The 27,354-nt window shown below is 48.1% G+C and overlaps 3 protein-coding genes across 3 annotated transcripts; 1 reads left to right on the forward strand and 2 right to left on the reverse strand.

The window, feature by feature from the left end:
* Positions 1-7,700: 7,700 nt before the first annotated feature.
* On the reverse strand, positions 7,701-9,466 carry LOC121077402 (putative threonylcarbamoyl-AMP synthase). The gene is made up of 3 exons (XM_040572641.1): positions 9,177-9,466; positions 8,934-9,028; positions 7,701-8,311 (listed from the first exon to the last, which is right to left on the reverse strand). Exons 1-3 carry the CDS (start codon positions 9,464-9,466, stop codon positions 8,226-8,228), a joined length of 471 nt encoding a protein of 156 aa, XP_040428575.1. The 3' UTR covers positions 7,701-8,225.
* Positions 9,467-10,074: 608 nt separating this feature from the next.
* On the reverse strand, positions 10,075-17,445 carry LOC121077511. Its single transcript, XM_040572783.1, has 7 exons — positions 17,077-17,445; positions 15,034-16,488; positions 14,068-14,160; positions 13,405-13,509; positions 12,617-12,726; positions 11,494-11,688; positions 10,075-10,377 (listed from the first exon to the last, which is right to left on the reverse strand). Exons 1-7 carry the CDS (start codon positions 17,231-17,233, stop codon positions 10,075-10,077), a joined length of 2,418 nt encoding a protein of 805 aa, XP_040428717.1. The 5' UTR covers positions 17,234-17,445.
* A 3,762-nt stretch (positions 17,446-21,207) lies between these two features.
* LOC121077367 (cis-aconitate decarboxylase-like) lies at positions 21,208-27,270 on the forward strand. Its single transcript, XM_040572596.1, has 6 exons — positions 21,208-21,417; positions 22,013-22,067; positions 24,709-24,896; positions 25,061-25,153; positions 25,441-25,646; positions 26,174-27,270. The coding sequence occupies exons 1-6, from the start codon at positions 21,397-21,399 to the stop codon at positions 27,090-27,092; spliced, it is 1,482 nt and encodes a 493-aa protein (XP_040428530.1). The 5' UTR covers positions 21,208-21,396; the 3' UTR covers positions 27,093-27,270.
* The last annotated feature ends 84 nt before the right edge of the window (positions 27,271-27,354 follow it).

Genomic DNA, 27,354 nt, shown 5'->3' on the forward strand with positions numbered 1-27,354 from the left:
TCAATGACTCTGAGGGCTTTAGGCCTGAAAGGTCTCTCTGGGAGACAAAATAACCTGATGAATGGACCTCTTTGTGAAATGGCCAACGCTTTAATCCCACTGGGGTTGGAAACAACCCAGGAAGAAGGGCCGTCCCTCCTTGATTTTGCCCTTTGTGCAGTCCAGACATCCATGTCAATGGAAAAAAGAAAAAAAAAAAAAAAGAATGGAAAATAAAGAAGGGCATTTTCCTGTCGCAGGAAGAAAACAGTTCGCCCTTCTGAGAATAGAGCTGTGCCATAGGGACAGGAACTGACTCAATGGCATCTTCATAAGGGTGCGTGTTGGTATAGTGGGTGGACCTGATACTGCAGCGGTTCAGGGAGGAAGGGTGGCATCACAACCACCTCTTGAGTGAAACCAGCCGACCAGAAGGCTTGAGACATGGGCAGAGCCTGGAATGTCCTGACAGCCTCCAGCTTAAGGAAACACCAAGACTGGGAGCTCTGTACGGACGCGGTCCTCACCTATTTGGCTCTTGCTCTTCATATACAAAAGTCAACATCTGCCTATAGCTTGGGATGGGACATCAGCTGGGAGAAAAGGCAAAAGGAAAGTCCTCCTTATCGGGTGATAATCAGTCACATCAAAACCCTCAGGTCTCCTTGGCATTACTGAGGCACTGCATCTGAAAACACCCCTCACAACGATTTTATGTCCTACTCACCTTGCTGCATTCTTCCTGGTACTCCGCCCTATAACATCAAGTGCCTGGGGTTATTACTACAAAATGACTAGATAATCTGGTTTGTCTCTTTTTGGAGAAGTACTAAGGACAACAAAGAAACAGCATATTTCAAAACCCGCGCCAGGTCTTCAGCTGCTCCAGCTTGGATTTCTATCTGTGACGGCTGTGTGTGTTGTGCTGCCCAGCCAAGAACAGGACAACCTCTGATGGTCTAGAGCCATCTGGGCATCCCCAGCATTTGTGCCAGCTGTAGTAATGAATTTATGGAGCAGCTTGGTGCCAAGGCTTGGAACAAGGCAGAACAGATAGCTGGGTGACAGCAGCAACTGGCTGTGTAACAAATCTTGTGGGGAAAAAACAGCCGTCTGGAAATTGGGCTTCTGGAGTCAGAGCAAGAACTAACTGGATTAACTTCTAGCTGTGACTCTGATATTCTTCCCTTCTGCCCCAGCTAGAAATGTTTCTGATGGCTCCAACACTTTCACCTCCTTCTTATGCACTGCGCTGCCAGACCTGGGGCTGAGGCTCTGCAGCAGCAGCGTTTTGGGGCAGGGACCAGTGAGTTTATCACATCGGTGTATTTCCCTGCTCCATTCCCATGAGTGCTGGCATCTCACTGCCAAGGGGACTCAGGAGACAGCCAACCATACACGTGAGGGCTGGTGGTCAGCTTAGTGGCTCCAGGCTGTTGGTCAGTGACCTCCAATGGAGGTCCTGTACCTCCAGCTCCTTCGGTGTAGGTTCTCCATTCAGATCCAGCATGTGTTGGTGGGCTGTGAAGGGACACGAAGCCAGCCAGCTTCCAGCCTTCTGCCTCAGTTCCCATCCTGGTACTCATGGGATCCGACTTGCCAGCCCCCTGGCCTGGATGGAGCAAGGCCGTGCCAGGGGTGGTGCTGGGGGGCAGGATGGGGAGCTCCGTCCTGCACAGCCAGTTCAGCACGGCCCCTGCACCTGGCCAGGGCTCAGCAGCCACAATAAATTCCTCAGCGCCCACCAGTAGCACAGCAGCCTTCCTTGTGATCTGTCAGGGGTTCACTCCCAGCACTCGTGCTGCTTTTTGCTGAAGTCATGGCAGACGCACAGAACCAGTTTGTTGCCGTTACGGGTTCCACCGTTACCTTTTGCAGGCAGCGATGACACCCTAAAATAGCAGGAAGTGCCCAAATTCCCTTTCAGTGCACTGTTCTGTGGGATGGGTGAGTACCAGCAGCGCTGCCTCTGCCCCGACCAGGCTCTCCTTATCTCCTCAAAATTCCCCTAAGCCCGATAACTGCTCGTGGCATCCTTCCACATGCAGCCTTGCGAAGGACCGTGTCCTCCTGCACCAGGTTATCAGATCTTGCGTGACCCAGAGCCTGTCACAGCCCCCGTCCCCCTTCCTATCACCCCCTGCAATTGCTGCGGGCCCTCCTTGCCTGCAGCTGCCAGCAGCTGTGTTCACCTGCAGATTAAACCAAGTCTCAGTCACTAAGGCAAGAGCCTTTTGTGGAGCAGAAAAAGTGGAGGAGGAAGAAGTGGAGGTGTAAGGATCAAGTGAACACATCAGCCAAATTCCCAAAGACCAAATCCCACAGGCAGCAATGCCCGTGTCCACTGGGACACAGGACATGGGCTCGACTCTCCTTGGCCACAGAAGGAGCTGAGGTGGGGTTTCTGCAGACATCCAGAACCACTACTCATGTTACCTGCTCCATCTCACTTCCAAGCTCCGTGCAGACACAACAAAGAGTGGGCCAAAAGGAAGCTGAAGCCCCGCATCTGTCCCTCTTCATAGCCAAATATCCGACACGAAGCAAGGCAGCTTTGAGGGGCTCTGTAACTGAAGACCGGCCTCACACAGCAGCTGCTGGATCCATTGAACCTTTTGGATCCTTTGAGCTTGCCTTGTCTGTGATGCCGCAGGTTTTGGTGACTTTCTGAACTTTTTGGAGGTGCTTTGTCCGAAACAGTACAATTCATCCTGTGTATGGAGGAAGTGAGCCCTACCACATCTCTAGGTGAAAGGTAACAGGCAGTGGTGCGTGCGTGGGCACAACAAATGCTGAGAGCTATTTTTTTCCTGCTGCTCTGCACGAAATTATATTCAGAACGTTCCCTGATAAAATGCATAGTCACAGGCCTATCACCCCAGGAAAATGCTTCTTCCTGGTTCATAAAAATGTTTGAGAGATAACATGAAATGATCAAACGGTGAAAAAACAAAAAGGGAAAACCACAAGATGAAGAAGGAAGGAGAAGAGTGGGGACTGAGCAGAATTGAAACCAGACAGGACAACTTATTACACAGGTCAGCTCCGGGAATGAAGGAACCAACTCATGGGTCACAGTGTCCTACCCATGTCCCTCAGAGGACGGTGGCTTCATCAGGCTTCAGCATCTGGGCTGGAACAGAGACGTGATGCCCTTCACCACCAGTGACATTTAGTGCAGTTTGCTTCCTTGATGATGTGACATTCAGTTTTGCAAAAATATTTTTCACCATGTTTCTTTTAATAAAACATGGGCGGACTTTCTGCTTCTTGCCTAAAACTTCCACTCCTGTGCCTGTCTCTACAACTCTTTTCCCCCTCTTGTCTGAATGCACACACACGTGGGCTGCTCTTCTCTGCCAGAACTGGTGTCCTGGCCTTGAAAACCATTTTGCTGGGGCTCAGCTAACTGCTGAGCAAACACTAGGGTGAGAAGCAGGGCAGAACGAAGAGACTCATCTCTGCAGTAGGGGCAAACATGACATGGTTTACATCCAGTACCCCTGGCTCAGCTGGAAACCAAAGGCCTCATTGCTCATTGCCAGCTCCCAACTGGAAATGAGCCTTCAGCAATATAGAGCATCTTATAATGGAAAACACAGCAAGAGGCATTAAACGTTAGCAATAGCCTTAATGAAAGGACCCTGTGTTTAGAGAGCCTGAATAAAGGAATTGACAGCTCCCGTTGTTGATCTAAGGGTGGTGTATTTGTTTCCCTCTAAGCGTGTAGAAATGCTGGCAGGAGTGCTCCAGGCTTGGGGAGTTTGCTTTGAGTCCCTGAGAAGAATTGTGGGCACACAACCACACAACAGTTGCCGCCACTCGCCAAGTCCTTGTGCCAAATTTATGGGAAACAAAGACTGGGTACATGCATGGAGTCGGGACATGGTGCTGCTCAGCCACCTGGGTTGCCTACTGAAAGCCATTTTCCAGACTCACTTGTCATGGTAGCTGCTAATAGCACAGTGAGAAATTCAGTTTTATGTTTGGGTAAAGTGGCAGAGCAGACAACCAGATGCGTTAACCCAAGCCATGAAAGATCTATGGACACCCGACAGCTGCTGCATTGGGCAGGATCCCACCACGTCTGCTCAAGTTTTTCCTATTGGGAATACACTTGAAGCAGACAACTTCATGGTCTGGAAAATCTGGGCTTTTTCTTCTGTGGTTCTTGAGGGTATCTCCTGGGCGTGAGGCTCCCAAGCCAGACACATCTTCAGCCAGTTTTAGTTTTACAGCTCCTATATTCCCCTGGTCTTGCACACCCAATTGGACATTTCTGACCCAAATCACTGGAGGTTATGGAACAACACATTTGCTTGTCAAGAGGAGAATTGTGATAAATCATGGCTAAAACCGCATAAAGCTGGTAATACTGCAAAATACCGTAATTCACAGCATTTTATCAAAAAGGCTTAATCATGATGATAATATAATGGGGATTTTCCCCCATCTGTTTTGAGAAAGAAACACTACTCCTCTATTTAGCAGCACCAGGACAACACTGAGAAAACAAAGTATTTCCTGGTTTGCTGCAGAGATAACCACACTTATTCCCAGCACAAACTCAGCAAAGACGGAAGAGATTGTGCAGGTTATTGTGCTGAAAACATTGCCTTCTGTTGTGCCTTAAGTGATACTGGAAAACAGGTACAGTGCAAACACCTCTTTACCCTAACTTCTGCTGAGTCAACAGACTACTTCTGAGAACGTGACTGTCGAGGTAAACCCAGATTCTGGTGAAGGATTTTTTTCCTGTAACTTCATTTGTTTGCTTCCTTATTTAGTAAGCAGTAAAAACTCAATACATAGAAATTTCCTTGTCTTTACATTTATGGCTTTCACAATATAGTGCCATTTATTGATTACATTCTTGTCTGATGAGAAGTAATCCTTTGGTTTTGCATGTTTCCAATGAAATACCATTGAATTTCTCCCTGAAACAAAGCCATCATCTGAAGCCAAGAGGGTAAGTTTCCCCAGCATAGACACATAAATGAAGTATTATTTGGGAAAATAGATACTTTTGGATTCCTCTATAGCTGGTGCAGGCACTTTGGACATCTCCAAAGTGTGACTGGGAGAGGAAATACTGAAGTCTTCAGTGGGTTTATGCCCCATGAGATGGAAAGAGGTATCTAGTTGGTATGAGGTAAACTGGGTTCATATTCCAAACTCAAGCCACCATTAGGCGTATGGGTTTCAGGCTAGACCATTTCTGTATGGACCTAAACACAACCTAAAGTCTAGTCCTGCCTTAAGTCCCACAATGAGCCTCTCCCAGAGATCTGAACCCATCTGGTGGAATTTGAAGGGTTAAGTGTTGTTTTGAGGGGAAAGCAACCCAAACAAACAAGGAATTTTTTAAAGAGCCTTTCATCCTGGATCTTTGCAACACTCTTGCCATCTTTGTCTGCCATCAGCAGAAAGCATGCTGCTGCGGTTTTCTTATCTTGCCCCCTTTATAACCTAAATTGTCGATTTGTCCATCGCACTGAAGTTGCAAAACAGTTCCTATTTTAAGGAATTTTCCCACCACTACAATGCTGTCAGGTGCTTTTCTCAAGGGCTGAGACATTCCAGTCTTGATTTACCTGCCAGATAGCAGCAATGCAAGATGAGAGCTGCTACTGCTACCGAAAAAATGTTCACATATAACATCCCAGAAAACTACTGGCAAAATGTTGCCTCAATTTACCAAATCCTGGGCTGTCTGTTGCACTGATGACAGCAGGTGAGGAACCACACATCCTTCCCATGAGCTGAAATGCTACGGACACTCTCAGTCCTGTGCCACCGGTATGGTGAGAGTCTAATGTGGACATGACAAAGGTGACAAGCCAAGAAGGGACCTGTTTTTTGTTTTTTTGTTGTTGTTCCAGCAATTTATAGCCCATGTTGAAAACTTCCTTTGCTTGGAAAGGTCAAGTAGTTTTTTCAAGCATTAAGACATGAGAGAAACCCCATGTTGTGGGACTTCACCACATGCTTGAAGTTAAGCCTCTGCTGGACGGTGGTGGACCTCAGCTGGCACTTAACTTCATTTATTCAGTGATTTGAAGTACTGGGGCTTGCAGAAGGTTAACAGCTCTTTGCACCACATTCGTAGCCAGTCATTAGCAGCAGCCTCCTCTCCCCATTTGCCTAATGTAACTACCTCCTTCATTTATCTGTACATTTAAGCTAAATATTCTGTGGCAGCACCCGCAGCTGGGATGCAAATATACTGCGAGCACAGGAACCGGGGGAGACTCTGTCCCCGTGAAGCAGCAGGATTTTATTGCACAGACTTAGCAGCGGCTTTGCTGTGTGCCTTTTTGGGTCAGGGCCAGGGAGGATGATGGTTTTTTACAACTTCCCCAGAAATCCTCAGGGTTTCGGCTCAGCTCTCCCAGCCTCCTGTTTCCTGCTCCCCTCCCAGCTGGTCCACGCCTCCTTGCCCTGGTGCCGCTGGTTTTCCAGCGTGGGTGCAGCTCCAGCTGACCCATGCCAGGAGGTGCACGGGGTGCTGGAGAGGAGCACGGGGCAGAAGGGAGGTTCCTGCCCCAGAAGACTCTTGCCCCGGGGAGAGGGGGTGACACATGGACTGCTCACATGGCTGCCACCAGGGCAGGATACGTGCTGGTGTGTGAGGGAAGGGTACAGGGTGTGCGAGGCTTGTTTAGCCGTCTCGGGGTATGTGCAGGGAGGAGGGCATGACTTCATTCTGCTTACAGAAGCTGGCACGGGTTGGCAAGCCACAGGAGGCTGGGAATGCCCCGTGGTGCCCCAACAGCGAGTGCCCCCGCGCAGGGTGCCGGTGGGCTGACAGGGTCAGAAGGCTGCAGTGTGAAGGGGAGGCTGTGTTCAGGCCTGAGGAACAGGTGCCAAGGACTTTTAATCAGGAGTCGGGGAGCTGCTCGAGTGAAACAACCTCTGACACCTGGAGCCAGAGCCAAAGCTGCTATTTATGGTGACTTAAATAGTGCAGGCTAAATAGCAGGCCGCATCTCGAGGAGGGTTGGATGGACAACAACCCCTTTGCCAAAGCAAGCTGAACACAGTCAAGACTGGAGTCAGTGTTTACATGTTTGCAGTGAAGTGTGGGAGGAATCCAGCCCCAAAAGCTCCACCAGGTTTGGCTGCTCAGGTCGTGGAACAGTATCGGGTGAGCTGGGAGGGAACTTGGGCACGCAGAGGGATGTGGCTCGAGGGGGAAGGCCACGAGCAGGAGAGAAAGATGCTGCAAAGCTGTGGTAAAGAAGAGCTGGAAAGGGGCTTGTCCCTCGGGTGGTAGGAGGTGGTGGTGTGTCAGTGCCCAGGGAGCAATCTCCCTGCCCAGAGCAGGAGGGAGGAGAAGGAACAACTGCAGGGAACTGGCAGGGATCTGCCACTTGGACACCACCTCTGGTACAGGGGAAAACATTACAAAAAAACTCCAAATCTGCATTGCACATCTGAGTGTTTTGAAGCCAGCCTCTTGCCTTTGAGCCCTAGCTCATTGTTTCCTTAGTGGAGGTTTGTCTTTATTAAGAGTGAATTCCCCTCATCCCTGACTCTCCCCTGGACTTCATTTGCCACGGGCCCACATCAGCCTCTGCTTTCTGCAAGAAGGCTGCTGGGCACCCCGAGACCAGCTGGGAACTCCCCTGGTCCAAGCAGGGAGTGGCTGTGAGGATGCCGGAGAAGGACAAGGGGTCAACTACTTGCTGCAAGCCCTCTGTCAGGGTTGCGCCTTCCAATATTTATTCCTTCCCCTAGGGCTTAGCCGTGGAGCCTTGTGATTTTTGGAGGATGAATAGCTTGGTGGAAATCAAATGAAACTCAAAGCCTTTTCCTTATGTTCCAAAAAGTGGATTTATTTAGTGAAACTTAGCTGTTTAAAATACACAGATCTGAGTGTTGTGTGTGGAAGGTTGTATAAAAGCAGGCATGGAGTCCACAGTTCGAGGCACTTAGGAAACACGGGCACTCAGGGAATTCCTGCAATAAAGCATCAGCTCCTGATCCTGCTGGCACTCTGTGGGCAGCTTTCCCGGCGGTTTCAGGCACTTACTGGAGATAAACAATAAAAGCCGCAAAAGGCTCCCAGGAGAGAAAGTGCTCCCTGGGTGAGAAAGTGCTGCTGTTTCCCAAGGAGGTAAGTGCTTGATTAGAGAAGGTATGGCTTTCATGAGGCCAAGTGCTCCAGCAGGACATAGGTGTTGCCTCATGTCTTTTTGTGAGAGCAGATGCTGTTCTTTTACTTGGAAAGGTTTTCTTCAGTTTCAGACCACTCTGTTCTTCACTCTTTCAAATATCTGCATCACCTTGCCTGCAGGTATGCAGCCTTCTCTTATGATGGTGATGCCACCTTCCCGGAGCAAGAATGAGAAAGTTAGGATAATCCCCAAAGGGGGAAAGAAAGGGATGGGGATTATGTTCCAACATAAAGGGACATATTGAACCAGTAGAAACATCCAGATGCTCAGTGCCCCCAGATAATAAAGCTGTGTAACAAGACCACTGGGAATTTGGCAGGAAGCAACACCTACCAACACTGGCAGCGCACTGTGCTCAAGAGTTTAGTTTTCCACTAGAGAATCCCACTCAGATGACAACCCAGAGACAGCTAACAACTTGTGCTATTCCATCACTGTAGATGAACTCCTTTAACTCTACCTTCATTCTGGTGGTCTATAAGGAACATACACACTTCCTTTCAGAAGCATCCACCCTCTCACTTGAAGCATTTTGCTCTTATAAAGCAAATTTTGCTTGCACAACCTTGTTTCTCCTCACTGCTTCATTCTCTGTCAACACAGAGGTCCTCCAAGGACACCTTTTGTTTGTTCCTCTCCAGCAACATGTTTGTAAATGCCCAGGCACTCAAGAACTCTTAGTCTTTGAGCACACTGTGCTGCCAGATTGATGCTATTGAAATGAATGGAAACAACCCAGGAAAATGCCACTGGAAGGGTGGTTCTAACACTCACTTTCATCAATCTTTGTGCAGTTGACCACAGTTGATGCCACCACCTCATCAGAATCTCCATCACAGAGAACACCCTCCAGCTTATGGCCAAGACGCCTGTAGGGAGAAGAAGAAACAAAGCTACACAGTACTTCATATTACCTGGTGCTGAAGTTCCCCTCTACACGGGGCATCAAATCATGATGGCCGCCCACCTGATGGGTAGTTTTCAGGGCTATAGAAATGCAGTGAACAGGGTACTCACGAGATGACCATGTCGTGATGGGTGCTGTCAGCCTCTCCACTAGGATTAGCAGATGTGATTGCCAAGGGTCCCGTCATGTCGATGAGGTGCACCAGGACAGTCAGGTCAGGCACTCTGATCATTATACTGTCTTGAGTTCCCACCCTGCTGTAGCCTTCTCCAACCCCTTGAAAGACAGACAGGGGATGTTGGAAGAGGTTTGCTTGACACAGCATCAGAGGAAGACCTCCTGCTTTCCTTGCAAGTGTCCCTGCTCCATACCCCAAATAAAATGGCAAGTCTCTTTGCATAGCTTCAGAAAGGCAGCATGCTTGATTAGAAATCCATGAGAGCAGCTGTAAGATTTGGGGACTGAGTAGTCAGAGGCAAACAGGAAAAATCTCACAACCTTAGTGGCTGGAGATCAGCATAGCTGTTTTCACAGATAAAGGATCTACCTGGATCACAGAGTCAAACTCTTTGTGATCGATGCCCAGCCTCCCCATTCTCTGCCACACATTCCGCCAGTTAGGCATGCATAACTCCTACTGTTTCTTCAGTCTTTAGTATTTACACTGATTTCTTCAGTCTTTAATATTTCCATTGATTCCCAGAAACCAGGTCTGCGTGTGAACCATACTGCTGTTTACAGCGTTTTGTCTTGGTCCATATGGTAGGAAGGGAGAAGCAACAAGATACCCTAGGAACCTCTCCCCTTCCTGGACCGCTCATCTCTTTTTGATCCTCCACCCAGGGCTTGCTCATTCCTAGCTAACAGCTAGGGGCTCGCACGATGTGACCCTCCCAGGCTGATGAGCCTCCCTTGCTTTGAGTCTGACTGGGTTAAAGAGATCATCATGCTGTCTCACACTGTTTATGAGTCATTCCAGCTCTTTTACACCCTCTTCTAAACATTTTGCTAAGACATGTAAGAGCTCCAAAGATGCTTTCTCAGAATAAAATGAACAGAAGCTCTCCCCCTTGACATCCCAAAGGATTTCATGCCTGCTGTGCTGAAAACATGAAAGAGGGAGAGGAGGGATGTCCTGTTCTCCTCACCTAACTTCTTTAGCCACTCTCCTTTCTTGATAATGCAGCCAATGCCACCAGGGTAAACATTTTCCATGAATTCCCAAAGCAGCGGGCTGATGGGAGGAGCAGCTGCTCGCAACTGGTCCAGGTTTGAGATAAAGATGCAGATGGGCTTCTCTTGAGGCCTGTCCTACAAAAAAAGAAAATAAAAACAGGATGAAAGGAAGGATAAAATGAGATGAAGAGAGCAAGTCTGCACTGAGAAGATCTAAACCCACTGGAGTCCTAGTCTGTGTACTTCCCAGGGACCATGAGCTCCAAGCAAGCAAGAGCTTGGGAGGATGCATCCAAATCCCCTGCTTCAGACGGAACCAACCCAGGCAGGCAATGCTCTGCTCATTATCAGTGTCTTTAATGTCTTTTACACCAGGGGCTTGATTTTCTTCTAACTTAGACTGGTACAAATCAAGAGAAAAACCACCAATTCACAAGAGGATAATGGAAGGGGAGTCTAACCCCCTGAAACCAATATCTGTGTGACCGCTTCTTCAGCTCTTTGGTGCTTTGACATAAGCTTGTTATAAAGCGAGAAGTGATATGGAGGAAAATAAAAGAGCTCATAAAACAGTGTCATTTCAGTCCTCAACTGACATCATTTCCAGCAGGGCCAAATGACTAAGGAACGGGGCATGTATTTACATTCTGTTTATATTCTCTCACTGACAGGGAAGGTTAGCATTGGCACCAAAGCAGGACAGAAAAGACTGCCTTTGTTACTGATGTTCACACTAAGTGCCAGCTGAGATAGTCTGTTATGCTTATTTCTCCAGGCTAGCCAGGAAATTGCCTCATGGAGAACAGACAGGGCCAGGCTGCAAAAGATGTGTTTAAGGTGCAAACTTCGGGTCTGATTCCAGCACTGAATGTCTCCAAAAGTCTGGGCAGGTTTAGAGCTGGGATTCTGATTCAGCACTTCCTAAGGCAGAGAGGACAAATATCAGTTTGGACCCACTTCTGACACGTATCAGGGCTGTTCCAGTTTGGGTTTTTGCTTTACCCCCTCAGTGAAGCACAAGTAGCTAATTCCCAGTGCTACACGCCCAGAGCAGCCAGTGCTTTTCCCCAGCTTGCTCAGGTCAGAAAATGGTCCCTGACCTTTTCTTGAGGCTCCTCCTAGACTCTTTCTGCTCGGCTCTGAGCCAGGACAACCTGAAACAAGGCGGCTTCCATTTCTACCTGAGTACATAACTCATCTATGGGATGCTAGCAGGATCCAAATAACAAGATGTCAGTCTTGTATTCACACCTTGATTCTGTAGACCTTCTCAATGGCTTGAGGGTGTCTGCAGGAGGCTGCCAAAGCATACACGGTGTCTGTCGGGACCCCACACACCGCCCCTGTGTTCAGCAAGTCAGCAATGGCCCTCAGGCCACTTGTACAGTGAGACTTGGGGCAGATGCAGGGTGGAGGACCTTCAGTGTCCTTCTTAGAGCTCTCAGCCTGGTGGTAATCAGGAGGCAATAAATCCATTAGAGTGGGAATAAGCAAACATAAAAGTCTCAGGGTAAGACCTGGTCTGCCTGAATGCAGCTATTTCCCTTGCTAGTCAAAGGACAGAGGTGGCACTTCAAGGCAAGCTTCACCTAAAGGAGATTATATCAATTACTTTTCAGAAGCAATTACTTCTGCTCCAGGAATAAAAGAGTCAAAAGAGCACCTAGTTCAGGTGCGGACATTTGAACCATGATGCCTACAGTTACAGGAGATGAATCCCACCCACCATGGTGACTACTTTCTGGAGAGGTAACTGCCCTCCACAGTGACCTAAGGAAACTGCTAGGAAATCCTAAATCCAGAGGAACTTGAGTGAGATCAGGTTGCAAAGTGCTTTTTCATGACTCTCTGTAGTTAGGAGCAGTAATTTAATGAAAATGTTCCACTGCAGGAGGAATTGGAGCTGTCAGATCAATCAACCCAGTAAGATGGAGCTCCCTTGGTCAGCTATAGAAGGCAGCAGGAAAAGTTTAAAGTTATCAGGTGGAGAGGGGAGCTCTTGCTGTCCAGTCTGGGCAAATTCCAACTCTTTGCTCCCCTGCCCCCAAGATTATGACCATTAAAACTTCAGCCTGTCAGCAATTCATGGATTGGAGACAGCTAATTCCACCTGAACAAAGAGATGGAAGGGCATTTTGGAGTGAGGTGGGAGTTTTGTAAATGTCCCTGCCTTTTCCCCAAGTTTTCAGCACATTATTCATAATGGAAGGTCACTTGTTTTCAGCTCATAGCTCCCTGCAGCAATGCTGTGACAGGGATTTCAAATGGCACAAAGGAAGGGAGATGGAAATTTGAACTCCCCTAGGTGAGACTGAAGACCCTAGGGTATCCCTCTGAACAGGGAAGTGACACCATTGCACAAAACATCTCTTACTGTGAACAGAGGGGGCCCCATCATCATGAGATCCTTCCCAAACATGCTATTTGCCAGTGATGCTGTTGCTCCATAGAAGCAGATGATGCTGAAGATGCTTAACATCACAACTGAAAATAAAACCAGAGGGTCAAAGGAAGGAAGGGTGCTGGCAAAGTTTTATTTTCTTTTGTGTCTCATGTCTTCCCAGAATTGCAAACTTACCTCAGCCTTTCCTGTCACACAACGTTTACAGTCCAGCACATTTGTGGGTCTAAAAATTCAAGGCATTTCCACACTGGCCTACCTGACTTTTTTCCCCCCTTTTTTTTTTCTTTTTTCCCCTGGTAGAAAAGCCTTTAAAAAGCATTTTGCTAAAGTACTGTGTATAATTGCAAATCAAACTCTCACTTGCTACAAAGCCAGAATTTGAACAGAAATTCACACTGGTGGCATATTTAGATCACTCCAAGTCTTGGCTCACTGAACAACTACTAGAAAGTAGGGCTGTACAGAACCTCAGGAGGTCATCTTGATCCAGCAGTATCAGCCATAGCTAGATGTTTATTAGGAAGCTCAAGGACCTGGGGATAGTATAAGGCAACGTTTCCTCCTGCAGCCAGAGAGCCAATAGGCTCAGCATCTGTAGCTTGCACACACACCAGTCTTCTAGGGAAAGATGACTCATTTTTTTTGCTTGCTTTTTACCATACAGAGCTTGTGCAGAATATTGATCCCCAACCAACCAGAGACCCACTCCCTGCACCCTTTGGGTGAAGGTTTGAGGACAATGTTCAGCTACAACTCACTTTCAAATGGCAGAGGGAGGTTCTCCAATGTAAAGAGCAGAAAACAAATGGCCAAGAGCTCCATTGCAGCAGTCATGCAGAGAAGCACAACGTTTAAAGAGGAAGCTGTGGAAAGAAATATAAACAAGAGGAACCCACATCAGAGAAAGACCTCTAAAAATGTATGTGAAACCACAGAAGAGCTCATAAATCAACTTAATTGTACATGGTCTGTCTTCCGTGTTCACAGAGATACGACTGTGGTTTAGTTAGCCCTTGGCTTTCAGGAGACAAACTGCCAAGCCCTTCATCTGCCAGTACGCTGTGCTCACATGGAAAGTACTTCTCAGGCAGCCAAGAAGATTGTGATTTACAGCAGCTGGGCTGGAGGGTGACTGTGGATGTATGCCAGTGGCCCAGTCCGTCTAACAGTTTCACCTTATTTGAACCGTTTATTTTCTTTGAAATGTTCTTCCTTTCCCTTATGACTGCTTCTTCTAAGCCCAGCTCAGCTTCTGTTACTGACTGTGGGCAAAACATTTCAGTTCTTGCCTAATTGGAGTGACAGAGAGAGCTGAGACTCCCTCACTTGTGCATCTCCACCACAGAGCAGCCACAGGTGAGATTAATGACCTGGCCCCAAATACCCCTCAATAACCAATCACCCACGGTACTGAGACTTACCTAAAATCATTAAAAAAGCATTGAGCACCAAAAAGGCAATCGCACCAGCAGTGAATCCTTCACTGTTCCCCGCACCAATGTTCATCAAGTGGCCTGAAATAGGACCAGCAGATTTGGATGTGAGCAAACCATTAAGCGCAGTGTAACAGGAGAACGACATAGGTGCAGTTTGAATGACTACAATTTGTATTAACTGATGGTGACTGCTATGAAAACAACCTACTGCACTGAAACACTGAAACCCATCACATCAGCAGTACAAACCACTTGAGGTATTAACTGAGGAACTGGTGATGGCTATCTTAAAAACTGATGATTTTACTTCCAGCTTGTAAACGACATCAAAGTCTGGCTGAAAAGACTAATAGCTTCCTGACATACCTCTTAGGCAACAGCTTTAACTTTCCCCACTGGTGCTCATTTTAATAGGACCTGGCTTGGATTTCATATGAACACATTGCTCACATGGAGCTGAATAGGGCTTCTTAAAGACAAACTTGTCGTTCTGAGATCTCCTTCCAGGGCTACAACCAATTAAGATGAATTACTACTGGCTTCTGAAATGTAAATCCAGAACCTGGTGTCTTCTGCCACCTCAGAAGCGTCTACTGATCTGTTATTCTGAAATAACTATCCTGGGACAGTCTGAGTGCTGCCTCAAAACTGTTGAGCAGGGAAAACCTTACCTCCATTGGAGTCAAAGACACAACTTAGACTCCTGCAGCTGTCAGAGCACCAAGAGACTGCAGCAATGGCAGTCAATTACTTGAGTGCAAGCCAGGATGTTTGACCATTCTTTCTTTCTTTTTTTTTTTTTTTTTTTGCATATTCTTTACAAGGAGGAATATTGTTAATCTTGTTATCAGTGAATCTTCTGGGAGAAGGAACTACATTGAAGAAAGCAATCAGCAGTTTCCTAAAACACCCCTTAGTTTTGGAAGAAGCAAAAGCCTGACCTTGCGTTACCTGCAAACCGAAGCCAGGTCCATGCTCCCCAAAAGGCAGCATAGCAGAACGGGAGAATGCAACCAAACCTTCTGCCTCCTTGCACCTGGATCCTGCAGACATACAGCTGCATTATGGCTCCTGGGATGAGCACGGAAGGTATGGAGAGTTGCTGTCTGCTGGAGTCACTGAAAGTAGCCTGGATGGCAGAGACTGCTGCCAGGCCATTGCAGATGTAGAACAAGGCATCTGGCACTTCGGCTCTGGTGCTGCTTGGCAAGTTCTTGGACCTTGTGAAGAAGCTTTTGGCAGCCATCAGTGTGGTTTGAAGAGCTGAGCTGGACATAGCTTGGGAGCCAATTGGAATCAGAGCCTTCTCCCCGATGGAGTTGATAAGGCTGGCAAAAGTGGCGTACAACGAGAGAGCAGTGCAGAGGCTGCAGGCAGCCCCGAGGAACAGGTAAGCACCTGGCACTGGGATCTGATGGATGGAGGCGCACATGAGGATGATGAAAGAGGCATTTTGCAACATCTCCAGGGTATCTTTGTGGGTTGACATCAGAAACAGCATGCAGGCAACAGCCAAGAAGAACCACCCTCCAAACATTCCCAGCCTGCTCTCCTGAGCCTTGCCTGGCCCAAGGAGGACAGTGAGTATGAACTCTTCCCAAGACATCACCAGCCAGTACAGGCTGTGGACACCAAACTTGGTGGTGTAGTAGACATCACCTCTCAGGTAGCTGTAGAAGCTGGACAGCAGTTGGCAGCTGGAGATGATGGAAATCCATGCTGCTCCAACACAGAAGGTCTTCATGTACCCGAAGGAGTAAAAAGCAAATATAAAAGGAGAGACAGTATCACAGATGTTGCCTAGGGCCATTGGCTCGGCATACTTTGTGTTCTTTTTCTTCTCTTCCCCAATGGCCTTGGAAGAGCTCTTCTGTGCTGACCCCAGTAGCAAGACATTGAAGAGGGGATGCCCAAAGCCTGGAAGGATGTACCGTTGTGTGATGCCCTTCAGCAGGAGGGCCACTGCACCATAAAGCCCGCAGAGGACAATGACAAGCTCAATGACCCCTGACACTACCAGGGCCCACTGGCCAAACAGTGCAACGGCTTCAAACACCAGGGCAAGTGCGATGGCCCCAAATATGAAGGGCATGATGTAGTTGACTGTGGCTGAGCAGAAGGAGAGGATAAAGGAAATGGAAATGTAGGCCACCAGCCCTGCCACGGCACTTTGGCTGGTGGAGGTGAGGGCCGTGCCGGCAGGCAGGAGGTGGCTGGCATTCCCCGAGGGCAGTGTTGTGTTCTGCAAGGGGGGGTATGCGGCTGAGATGATGCGTGTGGCCCCATAGCTGCTCCACAGAGCAGAGAAGGTGAGAAAGGCTGCGCCTCCAAGGTGGTCGTACTTCCTGAAGGCAAGAAATCCTGCCAGGAGCTGGACAAAACCTCCGATCAGGATGAGGTGGACACCTGGGAGACACAGCAAGACATCAGGAAGGAAGGCTTGGCTTGCAGGAAGGAATGCTGCATCTCCACGCTCTGGGGGGCATCCCACCACAGGCCCCACAGCCTTCTTATGACCCTATGGACTCTGCCTTCCCCTCTGCTCCCACCTTAATGACAAACTCCTGTGCTGAGCCTCGGTGTGTGGCCCATGAGGCCCTTGGTATGCTCAGCAGGATAAGGGGGTCCAGGAGCACCAGTCTTCCATCCTGCCCCTGGGAGAGGGCCTCAGCTCCCTAAGCCTGTTTCCTGTCGTCCAACCTGCTTCTAGTGGTGGCAGGGACTCTGAGACCCTTGTTCCACTGCAGGGGAATGGCACATGAAGGGTTTGGAGCAGATTCCTGTCAGGGTTTCTGGGGAAGGAGGAGCAGCTCTCCCAGGCAGCACACAGGCCTTCTGTACACTGGAGAAACCTCACATTTCTTCACCTGTCCTCCACGGCTGTCTACTGGCCCAGGGGGATGACTCCTAAAAACTCTGTCCTGCTGGTGCTCCTGGGGGATGTTCACCAAGACCAGGGGCCCAGGTGTCCCCCCGAGTGTTGTCGTCACCCACCTGCAAGGACATCCTGCACTCCCTGCGGCCCGAGGCCCGTATGCGCCGTGGTGAAATTCTGCAGACAGAGGAGGAAGGCGCTGACAACATTCGCGAGGAGGCCCAGCACGGCCGGCTCGCTGTAGAAGACGGCCGCGAAACCCGCCGTGCTCACCATGGCCCTTCCAGACAAAACAAGGGTGTCAGCGGTTGCCCCCACAACCTCACCGTCTCTCCACGCGTGTCTGAGTCTAGACCAGAGCTCCTCTGGCTCGGGCGCTCAGCCAGCGTCCAGAGCCATGACCTTGCTCCAAGAGGGAGAAGCTGGTGACAGGCTCAGGTGTTTCCACCGAGCCTCCCTCCTCATCGCCCTGGACAAAGGCTCCATTCAAAGCAGAACTTTAGGTGCCTACTTTCCGGAGGCCTATCCAGAAAAAACACACACAACTTATTTAGGCTACAAAGATTTCTGGCAAAAACATGTTTAGGTGCCCCAAAGCGCTGCAGGTGGTGGTAATGGTTCCTGCCTCCTCTTCTCTGGGCTGCTGGAGATGGAGAGGAATGAATAGCCTAACACAAATGAACAAACATTCAGATGAAACCCACAAGGTATTTTTGAGCCAGTCCAGGACATTTCTTATCCACTGTTACAGACAAACAGGCAGGCACTGCACACACATACACAGTCTCCCTTCCAGATGGAATTTTCCAGCTCCATCCCTTTCTTGAAACCCCAGTGACTAAATAGTCTATTTTCAAACCCTTCATACTTCTACCATTAACTCGTCTATTTGTAAGCAGCCCCCACATTTCCATTCCTCTGCACTCTTGGGTACCATGAGCTGGAGCTTGCTCTCTGGAGGTTTTTGTTAGGAAACAAAGAAGAAAATAAAACAGCAATGTTCTTGCTATTTTGGTATTTTTAGAACATTTTGTGACCTAAAGGAACTGGAAAAGGAGAAGGTGATGTATTCTGTGCTCAGACATTCCAAAAAGCCTTTTGGAAAGAAAGGAAAGCAGAGCTACTGTTGATATGGGAAGTGAAGGGGAGTGAAGGAGCAGACTCTGCACCACCCAAAGGAGGAATAGCTTTGTGAATATTAATGAACCTAAATCCCAGTGTCTACTCTTAAACACACAGTATTCCTGGGCAGACATACACTATTTTGCAAATACTGTTTTGCAAAGAGGTCAGTGGCCTCTAAATTGTTCTGATCCATTAAAAAAAAAAAAAGTTTCTCTTTTCTCTATTTATTTTAAAGGTTGCAATTTTGACAAGAAGCAAGAATGAAGGATAAACAGGCTGCATTGACTCCTAACAGCTCTGAACTGATTCAACAACTTAAACTCTCATGAAATAATTTGGAAAGGTAATATGTCCCATGTCTGGGGAACAACTAATTCATTCACTTATTTAGTTGTGCTAAAGGTTGGATTTTTCAGTTCAGAAAGCTGCACCAAGCCACAGCACTGCAGGAGGAATGCTCTCCTTTAACAGCAAACCCCTGTATGAATTATTGACCTGCAGGAGGCCCTCATAAATGATGCACCCTTAGAGCAGCACACCTGTGCAGTCCATGCTGTTGTCACTGATTTTTATGACATTCAGATGCAAACAAGCAGTTTGGTTTAAATGGTTGTACTTGGAGGAGGGCCACAATATTAAGTTCCTCCAGATGTTTCGCTCTGAAGTAGCTCAGACAGTGACTTTCTAGGCACGCTGCTACAAGCCCCTGTTTTGAGTTGGTCTCTGGGGTAGGATGAGATGGGTTTTCTGGAGGAAGATGGCTGGCTGGGTGGTTGCTGAGCTCTCAGGAGTGATTTTCTACTTGCTGAGACTCACTTGGTTCGCAGTTACTGCAGGATTAACCACAGTAGAGGTTTTAGAGCCTGTGATATCTTGGTTTGGGGAAGGGTGGACAGGAAAAACCAATAGGGCTGTTTCCCTCTGCTTGCAGTGTCCTCCTTCATAGGACATCTGAGAAGTACCCAAAAGTGCCAGGATACACAGGATACAGAGGTATAAAGGGAAGGGAAGCAAGGGGATTTAGATCAAGACATGGAAAAGGAGGACGATGAAGGAGCTTCCCTTGGGAGGAAAGGCTTTTTGGGCTGGCAACAGGTGCAGACCCGCTCTGCACACAGCCACCCCACGCACTGGGGACACAGACGTGTGCTCAGCAGCTGCAAGGCAAAGTCCATCACCTCCTCCCCTACTTCAAGCAACATAACGACACACCAAATAATTAGTCTCGGTGGTAACAGCACCAGGAACGGGTTGCACCAAGACCTGGAGAAATGAGGAAACACTCAGAGGTGTTTTCTGTTCTAAGTATGCCCAAGCCTTGCTCGTCCCTAGGATGAAGTCACCCATCAGTGCTGTCACTATCTGTTTTGTACAGCTGCCGCCCTCAGCACTTTGTAAGGACCTGTTTCTCCACATGCACTACAGCAAATGGGTAGCATAACACCTCTGCTCCCTGCTCGGAGTGGCACAGCAAGGAGGGAGTACCGACAAAGCCCTTCCTTGGCTGTCCTTCACCAGGACTCCTGCAGTGTAGCTCTCGAGGTAGAGGTGGTGCAGGCAATGCAGGGTGGTGTGGAGGCAAAGGAGAAAATGGGAAGTCCCTTTCTACTGTGTGTGGGCTCTTTGTACACATGGGGCACCAGCCAGCACAGCCACTGTCCAGGAAACCGCGAGGACGGATGGGGCACTGCCAGCCCATTCAGAAAGCTGGCTTTGCTAAACGGATGGGGCAGCCCCGGGTGATCCCTTGGGCAGCGAGGGCAAAGCCACAGCCACCCATCCTCCATCTCCTCTCCTTTTCCCAGTTGCCCCTGATGTACTCCAGCCTGGGGTTTGCAAAAGTGGCTGGCGAGGCCCTCCCTCAGCCCTGGCTCTTCTCCCCTCAGCATGGCCTCCGAGCCTTGCCCACATGTCTGCAGCCTCCGAGCACCTTGTCCTCTGCTTGCTGCCTTGCCCACAGTAACTCCCCTTCTCTGTCCCCAGAAAAGGCCATTCCCCTCTGAGCCCCCTTCCCCACCTTGTCGCTATAGCTGGGCTTTGCAGACATCACTGCGGGCAACCACATTGCACCGACATCCGCTGCCCGTGCTTGTTAACCTTGACTAATATTAATGGGAATATGCTGGTGCATGGACATTGTCCCCAAGGGAGGCTGGAGCAAGGCTTAGCATGCCGTTGGATATATATAAAAATACCACAACATTAAATTTTCAGATACTTATTCCCCAGTGGCATTTAGCGATTGGTTTTCCACCCTACCTTATTAGTGATAACCAATGTTTACATAGCTCTGAGAAAACACTGTGTCTCTCAAGATAAGCATGTTAAAAGAATGAAACGGAATGCCTTTTGGACAAGCACACAGCAAGATTAACAGTGCACAACACCACTACACAGCTGGAATAAATATCACAGCCCTGCCTCTCATCTGGTGAAAAACAGCACAAAGGTGCCTGCGATGCATTGCTACGTTCACAGTGAACACGGGTCTGGCTAGTATTTAGTAAAAAAAATCAAGCTGGCTTTCAATGCAAGCTGAGATTCTGTACAGAATATGTTCGAGATGCACTACTGGACAAAGCAAGAAACCATGGCATTTCCCCAGAGTCCAAAGATCCATTTGGGGACGGAAGGTCCCGATGTCTCCTGGAAGCTACAGTCCAGATTTCACGTCTGCACTAACATCTCCATGAACCGGCAGCACATGGCAGGCAACATCACAGAGCTGGCTATTTACAAGAAGGAGAATTATGACAATATTCAGCCAAACGCTAAAACAGTGAATGTATTTAAAAAAAAAAAAAAAAAAAGCATCAAAGAGAAACACCAATGCCATGCTTCTCCCTTTGCAGCTTGGATTACCTGGTTTGGTGACACTTCAGCTCAATGGGAAGATGCTCTTGTCCCTCTCATTTCCTGGTAAGTACCAGTTTTATAGTCCTCCTCTGGAGGAGGAGCCTGCAGCCAGTTGCTTCACACATTGGCACCTGTGGCATTTTGGAGACAGGAGTTTCCTTGAACTTTGTCAGTTATTGTCCTAAATCTTTTTTTTTTATTTCCTGAAACCAGAGGGGTTTCCCTTCTGTTCAGCACAGAAAGCCACCCCTCCTCATCTATTCCCCCCACCCTCTCAGTCCCCAGAGGCTGATGTCATCACACTTGAAATTCAGTTGCAAAAAAAAACAAAAAGCAAATCGCCTTTCAGAAGCATATATAAACCCTGACACCAAAGCACCTTTCAGACAGACACCTCTCCCATCCCTCGAATAGAGCAGTGCAGAGCTGGGCATTAAGCAGTGGGAGCAGCCACCAGAATGGTCTACTTAACTTTACAGGTAAATACTATTTTGTGTACAAAACCTATCTCTCATCTTTCCTTTCTCACTTTAAGGAGGTCGTGTCACTTTCCGGGTGGTTCCTCTAAGCAGTCAAAACTGTCGTGACATTAAACGGGAACCTATCCCAACATTAACAAAACTGGATGGTTTTCGCAGACACTTTATTGACAGTTACTAACCCCTTCCTTCCACGCCTGGTCCTTTTACACATCCCAAGGGTGTTTCACCCCGTGCCGTGGGGGGGTTGTTGTTGTTGGGATGTGCTGCGTGGGTCTTCCTCCTCCCGTCCACCTGGAGCTGGTCCTTCTCGCGGCTGTAGGAGGATTTCATGGTAGGTCTGAGAAGTCTGCGCTGCCCCTTCCACTGCACTGCTTTATTTCCCTGGCTGTTCTTGGCACCCCTGCTGGACTGAGCTTTGGAAAATATTTTTTTTTTTCTCCTTTAAATATGTAGGCTCTGAAAGTCAGCTTTATCCACTCATTTGATCTGTGACTGTCTTCCAATGCCATGTTAGAGGCACAACCAGTAAAATGGCTCTGAAAAAGTTCAAGCAGCTTAGGTGACAAATGGTCTTTCTCTGTCTTTGCTCTAGAAATCCCAGAAGATCTTGGCAAGCTCCCGGCAAGTGCATAAAACTGCTGCTCACGGTTTGTATCTCTGCCGAACAGCATTCCCTATCTTTTTTTTTTTTTTTTTTAAGAGCATCTCAAAATAATTGTGTCATTACCTATTTTTTTCTTTCTTTTTTTTTTTTTAAAGTAGCTGGACTAAGCATACTGAGCTAGACTTCTCAAATTCTTGGAAGATGTGCTTAGGGGGTCTTGTTACGATAATTATTGCCCTGGGTGGAAAAAGTGGTAAAAATGTTGCTTACTAGCCCTGTGCTAAAACTGTCTTTAACTGATTGAGAACCAGACTTTCCAAATTCTTACACTTTGACCATAAATTGCAGATATTTGAATTGTAGCTCTCATTGCTTAGATTCTTAACTCTTTTCTCCTTACTTTCTCACATCTGATCTTGCTATTTACATTGCTTGAAGTGATTCACTGATAATTCTCCGTGTCTCACAGCTGCACAGACTCAGCTTCCCACTTCAGACAAATCAAGCACAACTGTGCAATGCACTCACTTGGTCTGTTATAAATTGTGTCCATTAACTCCTTTTTAAATGTGTTCTTAATGCAATAAGTGCAATTTGTGGCTCTTAATGAACACTTGGAACAACAGAAATAATAATAATCCATGCAAATCCAATTGCTCTTGGACAGGTTTATTAGACAGTGTTGTTTTGTGTTTTTTTTTTTTTAAATAAAATTCTGCAGTGCAGCTGTCATAGCAGGATAAAAACACGGCTGTCATTAATGTCTTTAGTTGAAGGGTTAAAAAATATTGCTGATTACTGAAGTGACAAAGAGTAATTGATGATGGGAAGGAAGCAATGAACATTTTATGGGCACAGTGTGATTCAGGCAGATTTTCCTACAGCCTCTCCAATCTAGTTGGACCTCACATTCCCCCTCCTTGAGGGCGTTGGTGCTTCCATTTGCGGTCTAGGGGAGATGCTCTCCACGTACACAGGGAAGGCACCGATTTTGGCAGCAGAAGGGCTTCCAAACTGCTGAGTGGTACAGATTCCTATAGAGATCCATTTCGCAGAGCCGCTGCGAGGGGTGGATTTTATTTCTGTGAGTCACAGCAATGATGACATTCTCAGCTGTGTTTACAAGTGGATTTCAGACTCCTAGGCTCTAGGTGAGTCCAAACACATTTTCAAGCAAACTGTGAGTCAGTAGGCATGACATTTACGAATGAATGCATCCTAGTGAAATTAGGGAATGGTCATTTTGTTTGATTGGGATATTTTCTGTTTAAAAAAATATAGTGTCATAAGTACCTGTTGATTTTGATGAGGTTTCCTCTAAGATGTTGGAAGAAAGTATTTTTATTTTCTTGCTTCATTCATCTTTACTTTTTTGTGTGATTGCTTTCATTTGGACATTAGTGCTGTCTCTTATTTGTATGCATGCATATGTCTACCCCACCACCATACACATATACATACATGGGAAATCATGCAAATACTAGATATATTGAATTTTCTAGTTTTCCTAATCTCACATGAGCTCTCAAAATGATATTATAAACTATAGTGGATCCTAATGACTGTAACTCTATGAATTATAAATTCATCAAAACAAAAGCAATTTGTCACTGAAATAAAAATGGTCCCAAATTGGATATTTTCCACGGAATTTAAACACCTCCAAAGATTTGGAAATGGTGACTTCCAAATACAAAAGTGCCAATAGTCTGTGTTATCTGCCTAGCTGTACCTTGCATAAATACAAACACTGACTTTTCCTTGGGAAGCGTGACGTGTTGCTTCTTGTCTACCAAAAAGGTGTTTTCAGAGACAGGAAAAAACTTCCCTTCAGACACCAAGGTCAGGTGATCTTCTGGTCTAATCCCCTTCTGAAGCACAGGCTAAAGCCTCTGATGTGCTGAGCTGAATGATGTAAGAACACACAAAGGCCTTTTTGCTTTTAATCACCAGCATCCTTCTGAGTGCATAGGGCTTAAGAGCTTTACTGCCTGAGCCCAGACACCTCACTACCACATAGGGCTAAATTTACAGATAACTTACAGATAAATCCAGGCTTTGGGTCTAATGCTGCTTGCCAAAAACAATGGAAGCTACAGAATGTAATTGGGGTTAAGCTTAGTTTGAGTTTTGGTTGATACACTCCCAACAGGGCTCCACTGGTAATGGGGCAGGGTACTTGCTCTGCTCCTTCTCCAGACATGGGGACATAGTTTGCATTGACACCGCCAAAAGATGGTTGCTTGAAACCCAAGAGGGGGGATGTGGCTGAGCCCTGCTTCACTTGAACCCCCTTGAAACCACCAGAGGAGCGACCCAGAGCAGTCCTTACAGCACATGACAGCTGTAGGAGCCGGGATGCACCATGGACCTTTAGAAACCCATGGAGAAGGACAGGAGTCGCACTGGTCTGCTTGCCTTGAGCACCCTGCACTGCTGATGAGGAAGGAGATGCCAATCCCCTCCCCAGCAGCATCTCTCCGCTGTCTGTGAATCACAACCCATCAGCTCCCTAGGGCTGTATGAGGCTCTGTGACCCAAGGGACATGCTGGCCAGATCCTGTGCTCTCCAGCTGTCTTCTTCCTTCAGTAAATTCAGTGGGGCCAGAGGGTGAAGAGCTGCAAGCTGTTAGCACATGGCCCACGTACTTCTTACCCGCTCCCCCTCTCTCTTGGTTTTGCAGTGGTGGCCAGGAGTGCTCCCGAGGAGACCGTGACCAGCAGCTTTGCCTCCTTCATCCATGCAGTTCGGCCCGAGCACTTGACCAAGACTGTCCGTTACAGAAGCAAGAGGATGATCCTCGACAGCATTGGGGTTGGCCTCATGGGCAGCACGACGCCTGTGTTCGATATTGCTCTGCAGTACTGCCGGGTAGGAACAGCCCTATTCCCCTGGGTGTCTGTGGTCCCCACGGTGACCCCACCACCACAAGCAAGGCTTTATTTCATGGATGATGTAGGACTTCTGCCTTGCAGTAGGGCATCATACAATCATTCCTTCGCTCAAGGTCCTCTCCTGAATCTCCCTTTTTGCAGGAGCTGTACTCTTCAGTTGCTGTGAGCTCCGTCTATGGCAGGCCAGGCATGAAGCTCTCCCCGACGCTGGCCGCGTTCACCAACGGTGTTGCGGTAAGGCAGGCTCTTCCAGGAGAAGCTCTGCTTTGTGATGCCTTCAAAACACTAACTAGTATTGCAGGAAGCAGTTTGGTGCCTGAGAGGGACTATGGGGGCCAAGAAGTCCTGGGTTGCTCAGCAGTCTTGCCCACTGCTGTTAGAAGGGACCAACCAAGCACCATGGGGACCTCTGGATGACTGGGTGGATGTTGTTACAGATGTAGCCTCAGCAGTAGTAGCAAGGACCCCCTTGGCTCCTAGCCCCCTACACCAGCAAACCCTTATCTCCATTTCCCTGGCAGACTCACTCCATGGACTTTGATGACACCTGGCACCCTGCTACTCACCCATCCGGGGCTGTCCTGCCAGCTCTCCTGGCTGCTTCCCAGATGCTACCTCCAAGCACCAAACCCAATGGCCTGGATTTCCTCCTGGCGTTTAACGTGGGCCTGGAAGTGCAAGGAAGGCTCATGCATTTCTCCACTGAGGCTCACAACATTCCCAAAAGGTAAATCTCCTTTTTTTTTTTTCTTTTTTTTTTTCCCCCCAGTAGGCTGGTGTGAGTGACCAGGGCTAGAGGATGCTACAGCAATTTCAGTTAGAAAAACAAGCATAAGCACACAACTTGTCCCCTCTTGGTAGCTCACACAGCTCTGCAGGCTCAGGGCCACTGTGCCAAACCCTCATCACGATGACTGAGACCCCATTGTGGTCCAAGAGACAACATCAACCAGGAGCTCTTGCCCTTGGTCATGTTGCATGAGGCCACCTTCTTTGTCTGGAAGGGTGAAAGACAGGGTGAAAGTTTAGCTGTATGGACACAAGCCATGCCACCTACTCTTAGGGAAAATTAAAAAGTGTTTTCTGAAGATGTTGGCCTCACTGCATGGTCTCCAATGAAGTTTCAAACAGATGTTTAGTTTGGCTAAATGGCTAAATGTTTAGTCAGGTGAATCCCATCCACAACAGAGCCATGAGGGATTTCCACTGGCTGACTTGGCTGTTTCACGCTCATACCTGCACTTTCTCCCTTAGGTTCCACCCTCCTTCAGTGGTTGGTACCATGGGCAGTGCCGCGGCCACCGCAAAGCTGCTCTCCCTCAGCATGACGCAGTGCGCCCATGCCTTGGGCATCGCTGCCTCGCTCGCAGGGGCGCCCATGGCCAACGCTGCCACCCAGGCCAAGCCGTTGCACATCGGAAATGCCACCCGCCTGGGCTTTGAAGCAGCACTGCTGGCTGCCCGAGGGATGGAGGCTAACCCTGTCATTCTGGATGACATCCCTGGTTGCTCTGGGTTCAGCGCTTTCTACAGTGTCTACCAACCTAAGCCACTGTCCACACCAAGTGACCATCACGAGTTCCTCTTGGAGAAGCAGGATATTGCTTTCAAGCGCTTTCCAGCCCACCTGGGGATGCACTGGGTGGTGGATGCTGCCTTGTCAGTCCGGAACCTCTTCATCAACTATGCAGGGTCCTTCTCTCCCTCTTTGATCCGCACCATTGTGCTGAAGATCCCAGTGTCAAAGTACATCAACCGGCCTTTCCCCAGCTCCGAGCACCAGGCCAGGCACTCCTTCCAGTTCAATGCCTGCACAGCCCTGCTGGATGGCGAAGTGGGCCTCAGCTCCTTCACGGAGAGCAGCATCCACCGGCAGGAGCTGAGAGAGCTGCTGGACAAAGTGGTGGTGGAGCACCCTGAAGATAATGTGGCCAATTTTGACAAGATGTATGGAGAGGTGGCACTGCTCCTGCACAGCGGGGATGTCCTCACAGGCAAATGTGACACTTTCTATGGGCACTGGAGGAAGCCTCTGAGCAGAGAGTCGCTCCTGAAGAAGTTTCGATCTAATGCCTCTCACGTTCTTCCTGAAGAAAAAGTAGAAACCATCATCACTATGGTGGACAACCTGGAGAATATGTCAGATAGCTCCCAGCTGGCCTGCAGCCTGTGAAAGAACAGGGAATGGGTTCTTGAAAAGGGACTTATTCCAGTGAAACTCTGATTCCTTTCTTCATTGGTGCTTTACTATTCATTTCCAATGGCAGGAAACTTCCTACCCCTTGAAGTCAAAGTAGACGCTTTAGTATCAAAGGAGCCGATGAGGCAGGAGGTGTGTCTGTGTGAGCACTTAGTACACAGATTCAGTTTTGACTTACGTTGATTCTCAGTAGCTGAAAGGCCACTACAAATACCAAAAAATCCCATGGGAATCT

Source organism: Cygnus olor, chromosome 13, assembly GCF_009769625.2.
Source record: "Cygnus olor isolate bCygOlo1 chromosome 13, bCygOlo1.pri.v2, whole genome shotgun sequence".
Classification (NCBI taxonomy): Eukaryota; Metazoa; Chordata; class Aves; order Anseriformes; family Anatidae; genus Cygnus; species Cygnus olor.

Excerpts from the sequence above, each read along its gene's own strand:
- LOC121077402 (XM_040572641.1), bottom strand. The coding sequence starts at position 9,466 with ATGCAAAGAGACTTGCCATTTTATTTGGGGTATGGAGCAGGGACACTT. Across the intron at positions 9,029-9,176 it reads CATCACGACATGGTCATCTC|GCGTCTTGGCCATAAGCTGG; the intron begins GTGAGTACCCTG and ends TTCTCCCTACAG. Across the intron at positions 8,312-8,933 it reads CTGCACAAAGATTGATGAAA|GTGGCATCACCATCATAAGA; the intron begins GTGAGTGTTAGA and ends TGCTCCGGGAAG.
- LOC121077511 (XM_040572783.1), bottom strand. The coding sequence starts at position 17,233 with ATGGTGAGCACGGCGGGTTTCGCGGCCGTCTTCTACAGCGAGCCGGCC. Across the intron at positions 16,489-17,076 it reads AGTGCAGGATGTCCTTGCAG|GTGTCCACCTCATCCTGATC; the intron begins GTGGGTGACGAC and ends TGTGTCTCCCAG. Across the intron at positions 11,689-12,616 it reads TGGGGCCCCCTCTGTTCACA|GCTGAGAGCTCTAAGAAGGA; the intron begins GTAAGAGATGTT and ends GATTACCACCAG.
- LOC121077367 (XM_040572596.1), top strand. The coding sequence starts at position 21,397 with ATGGTCTACTTAACTTTACAG. Across the intron at positions 21,418-22,012 it reads TGGTCTACTTAACTTTACAG|AAATCCCAGAAGATCTTGGC; the intron begins GTAAATACTATT and ends TCTTTGCTCTAG. Across the intron at positions 22,068-24,708 it reads GCATAAAACTGCTGCTCACG|TGGTGGCCAGGAGTGCTCCC; the intron begins GTTTGTATCTCT and ends TTGGTTTTGCAG.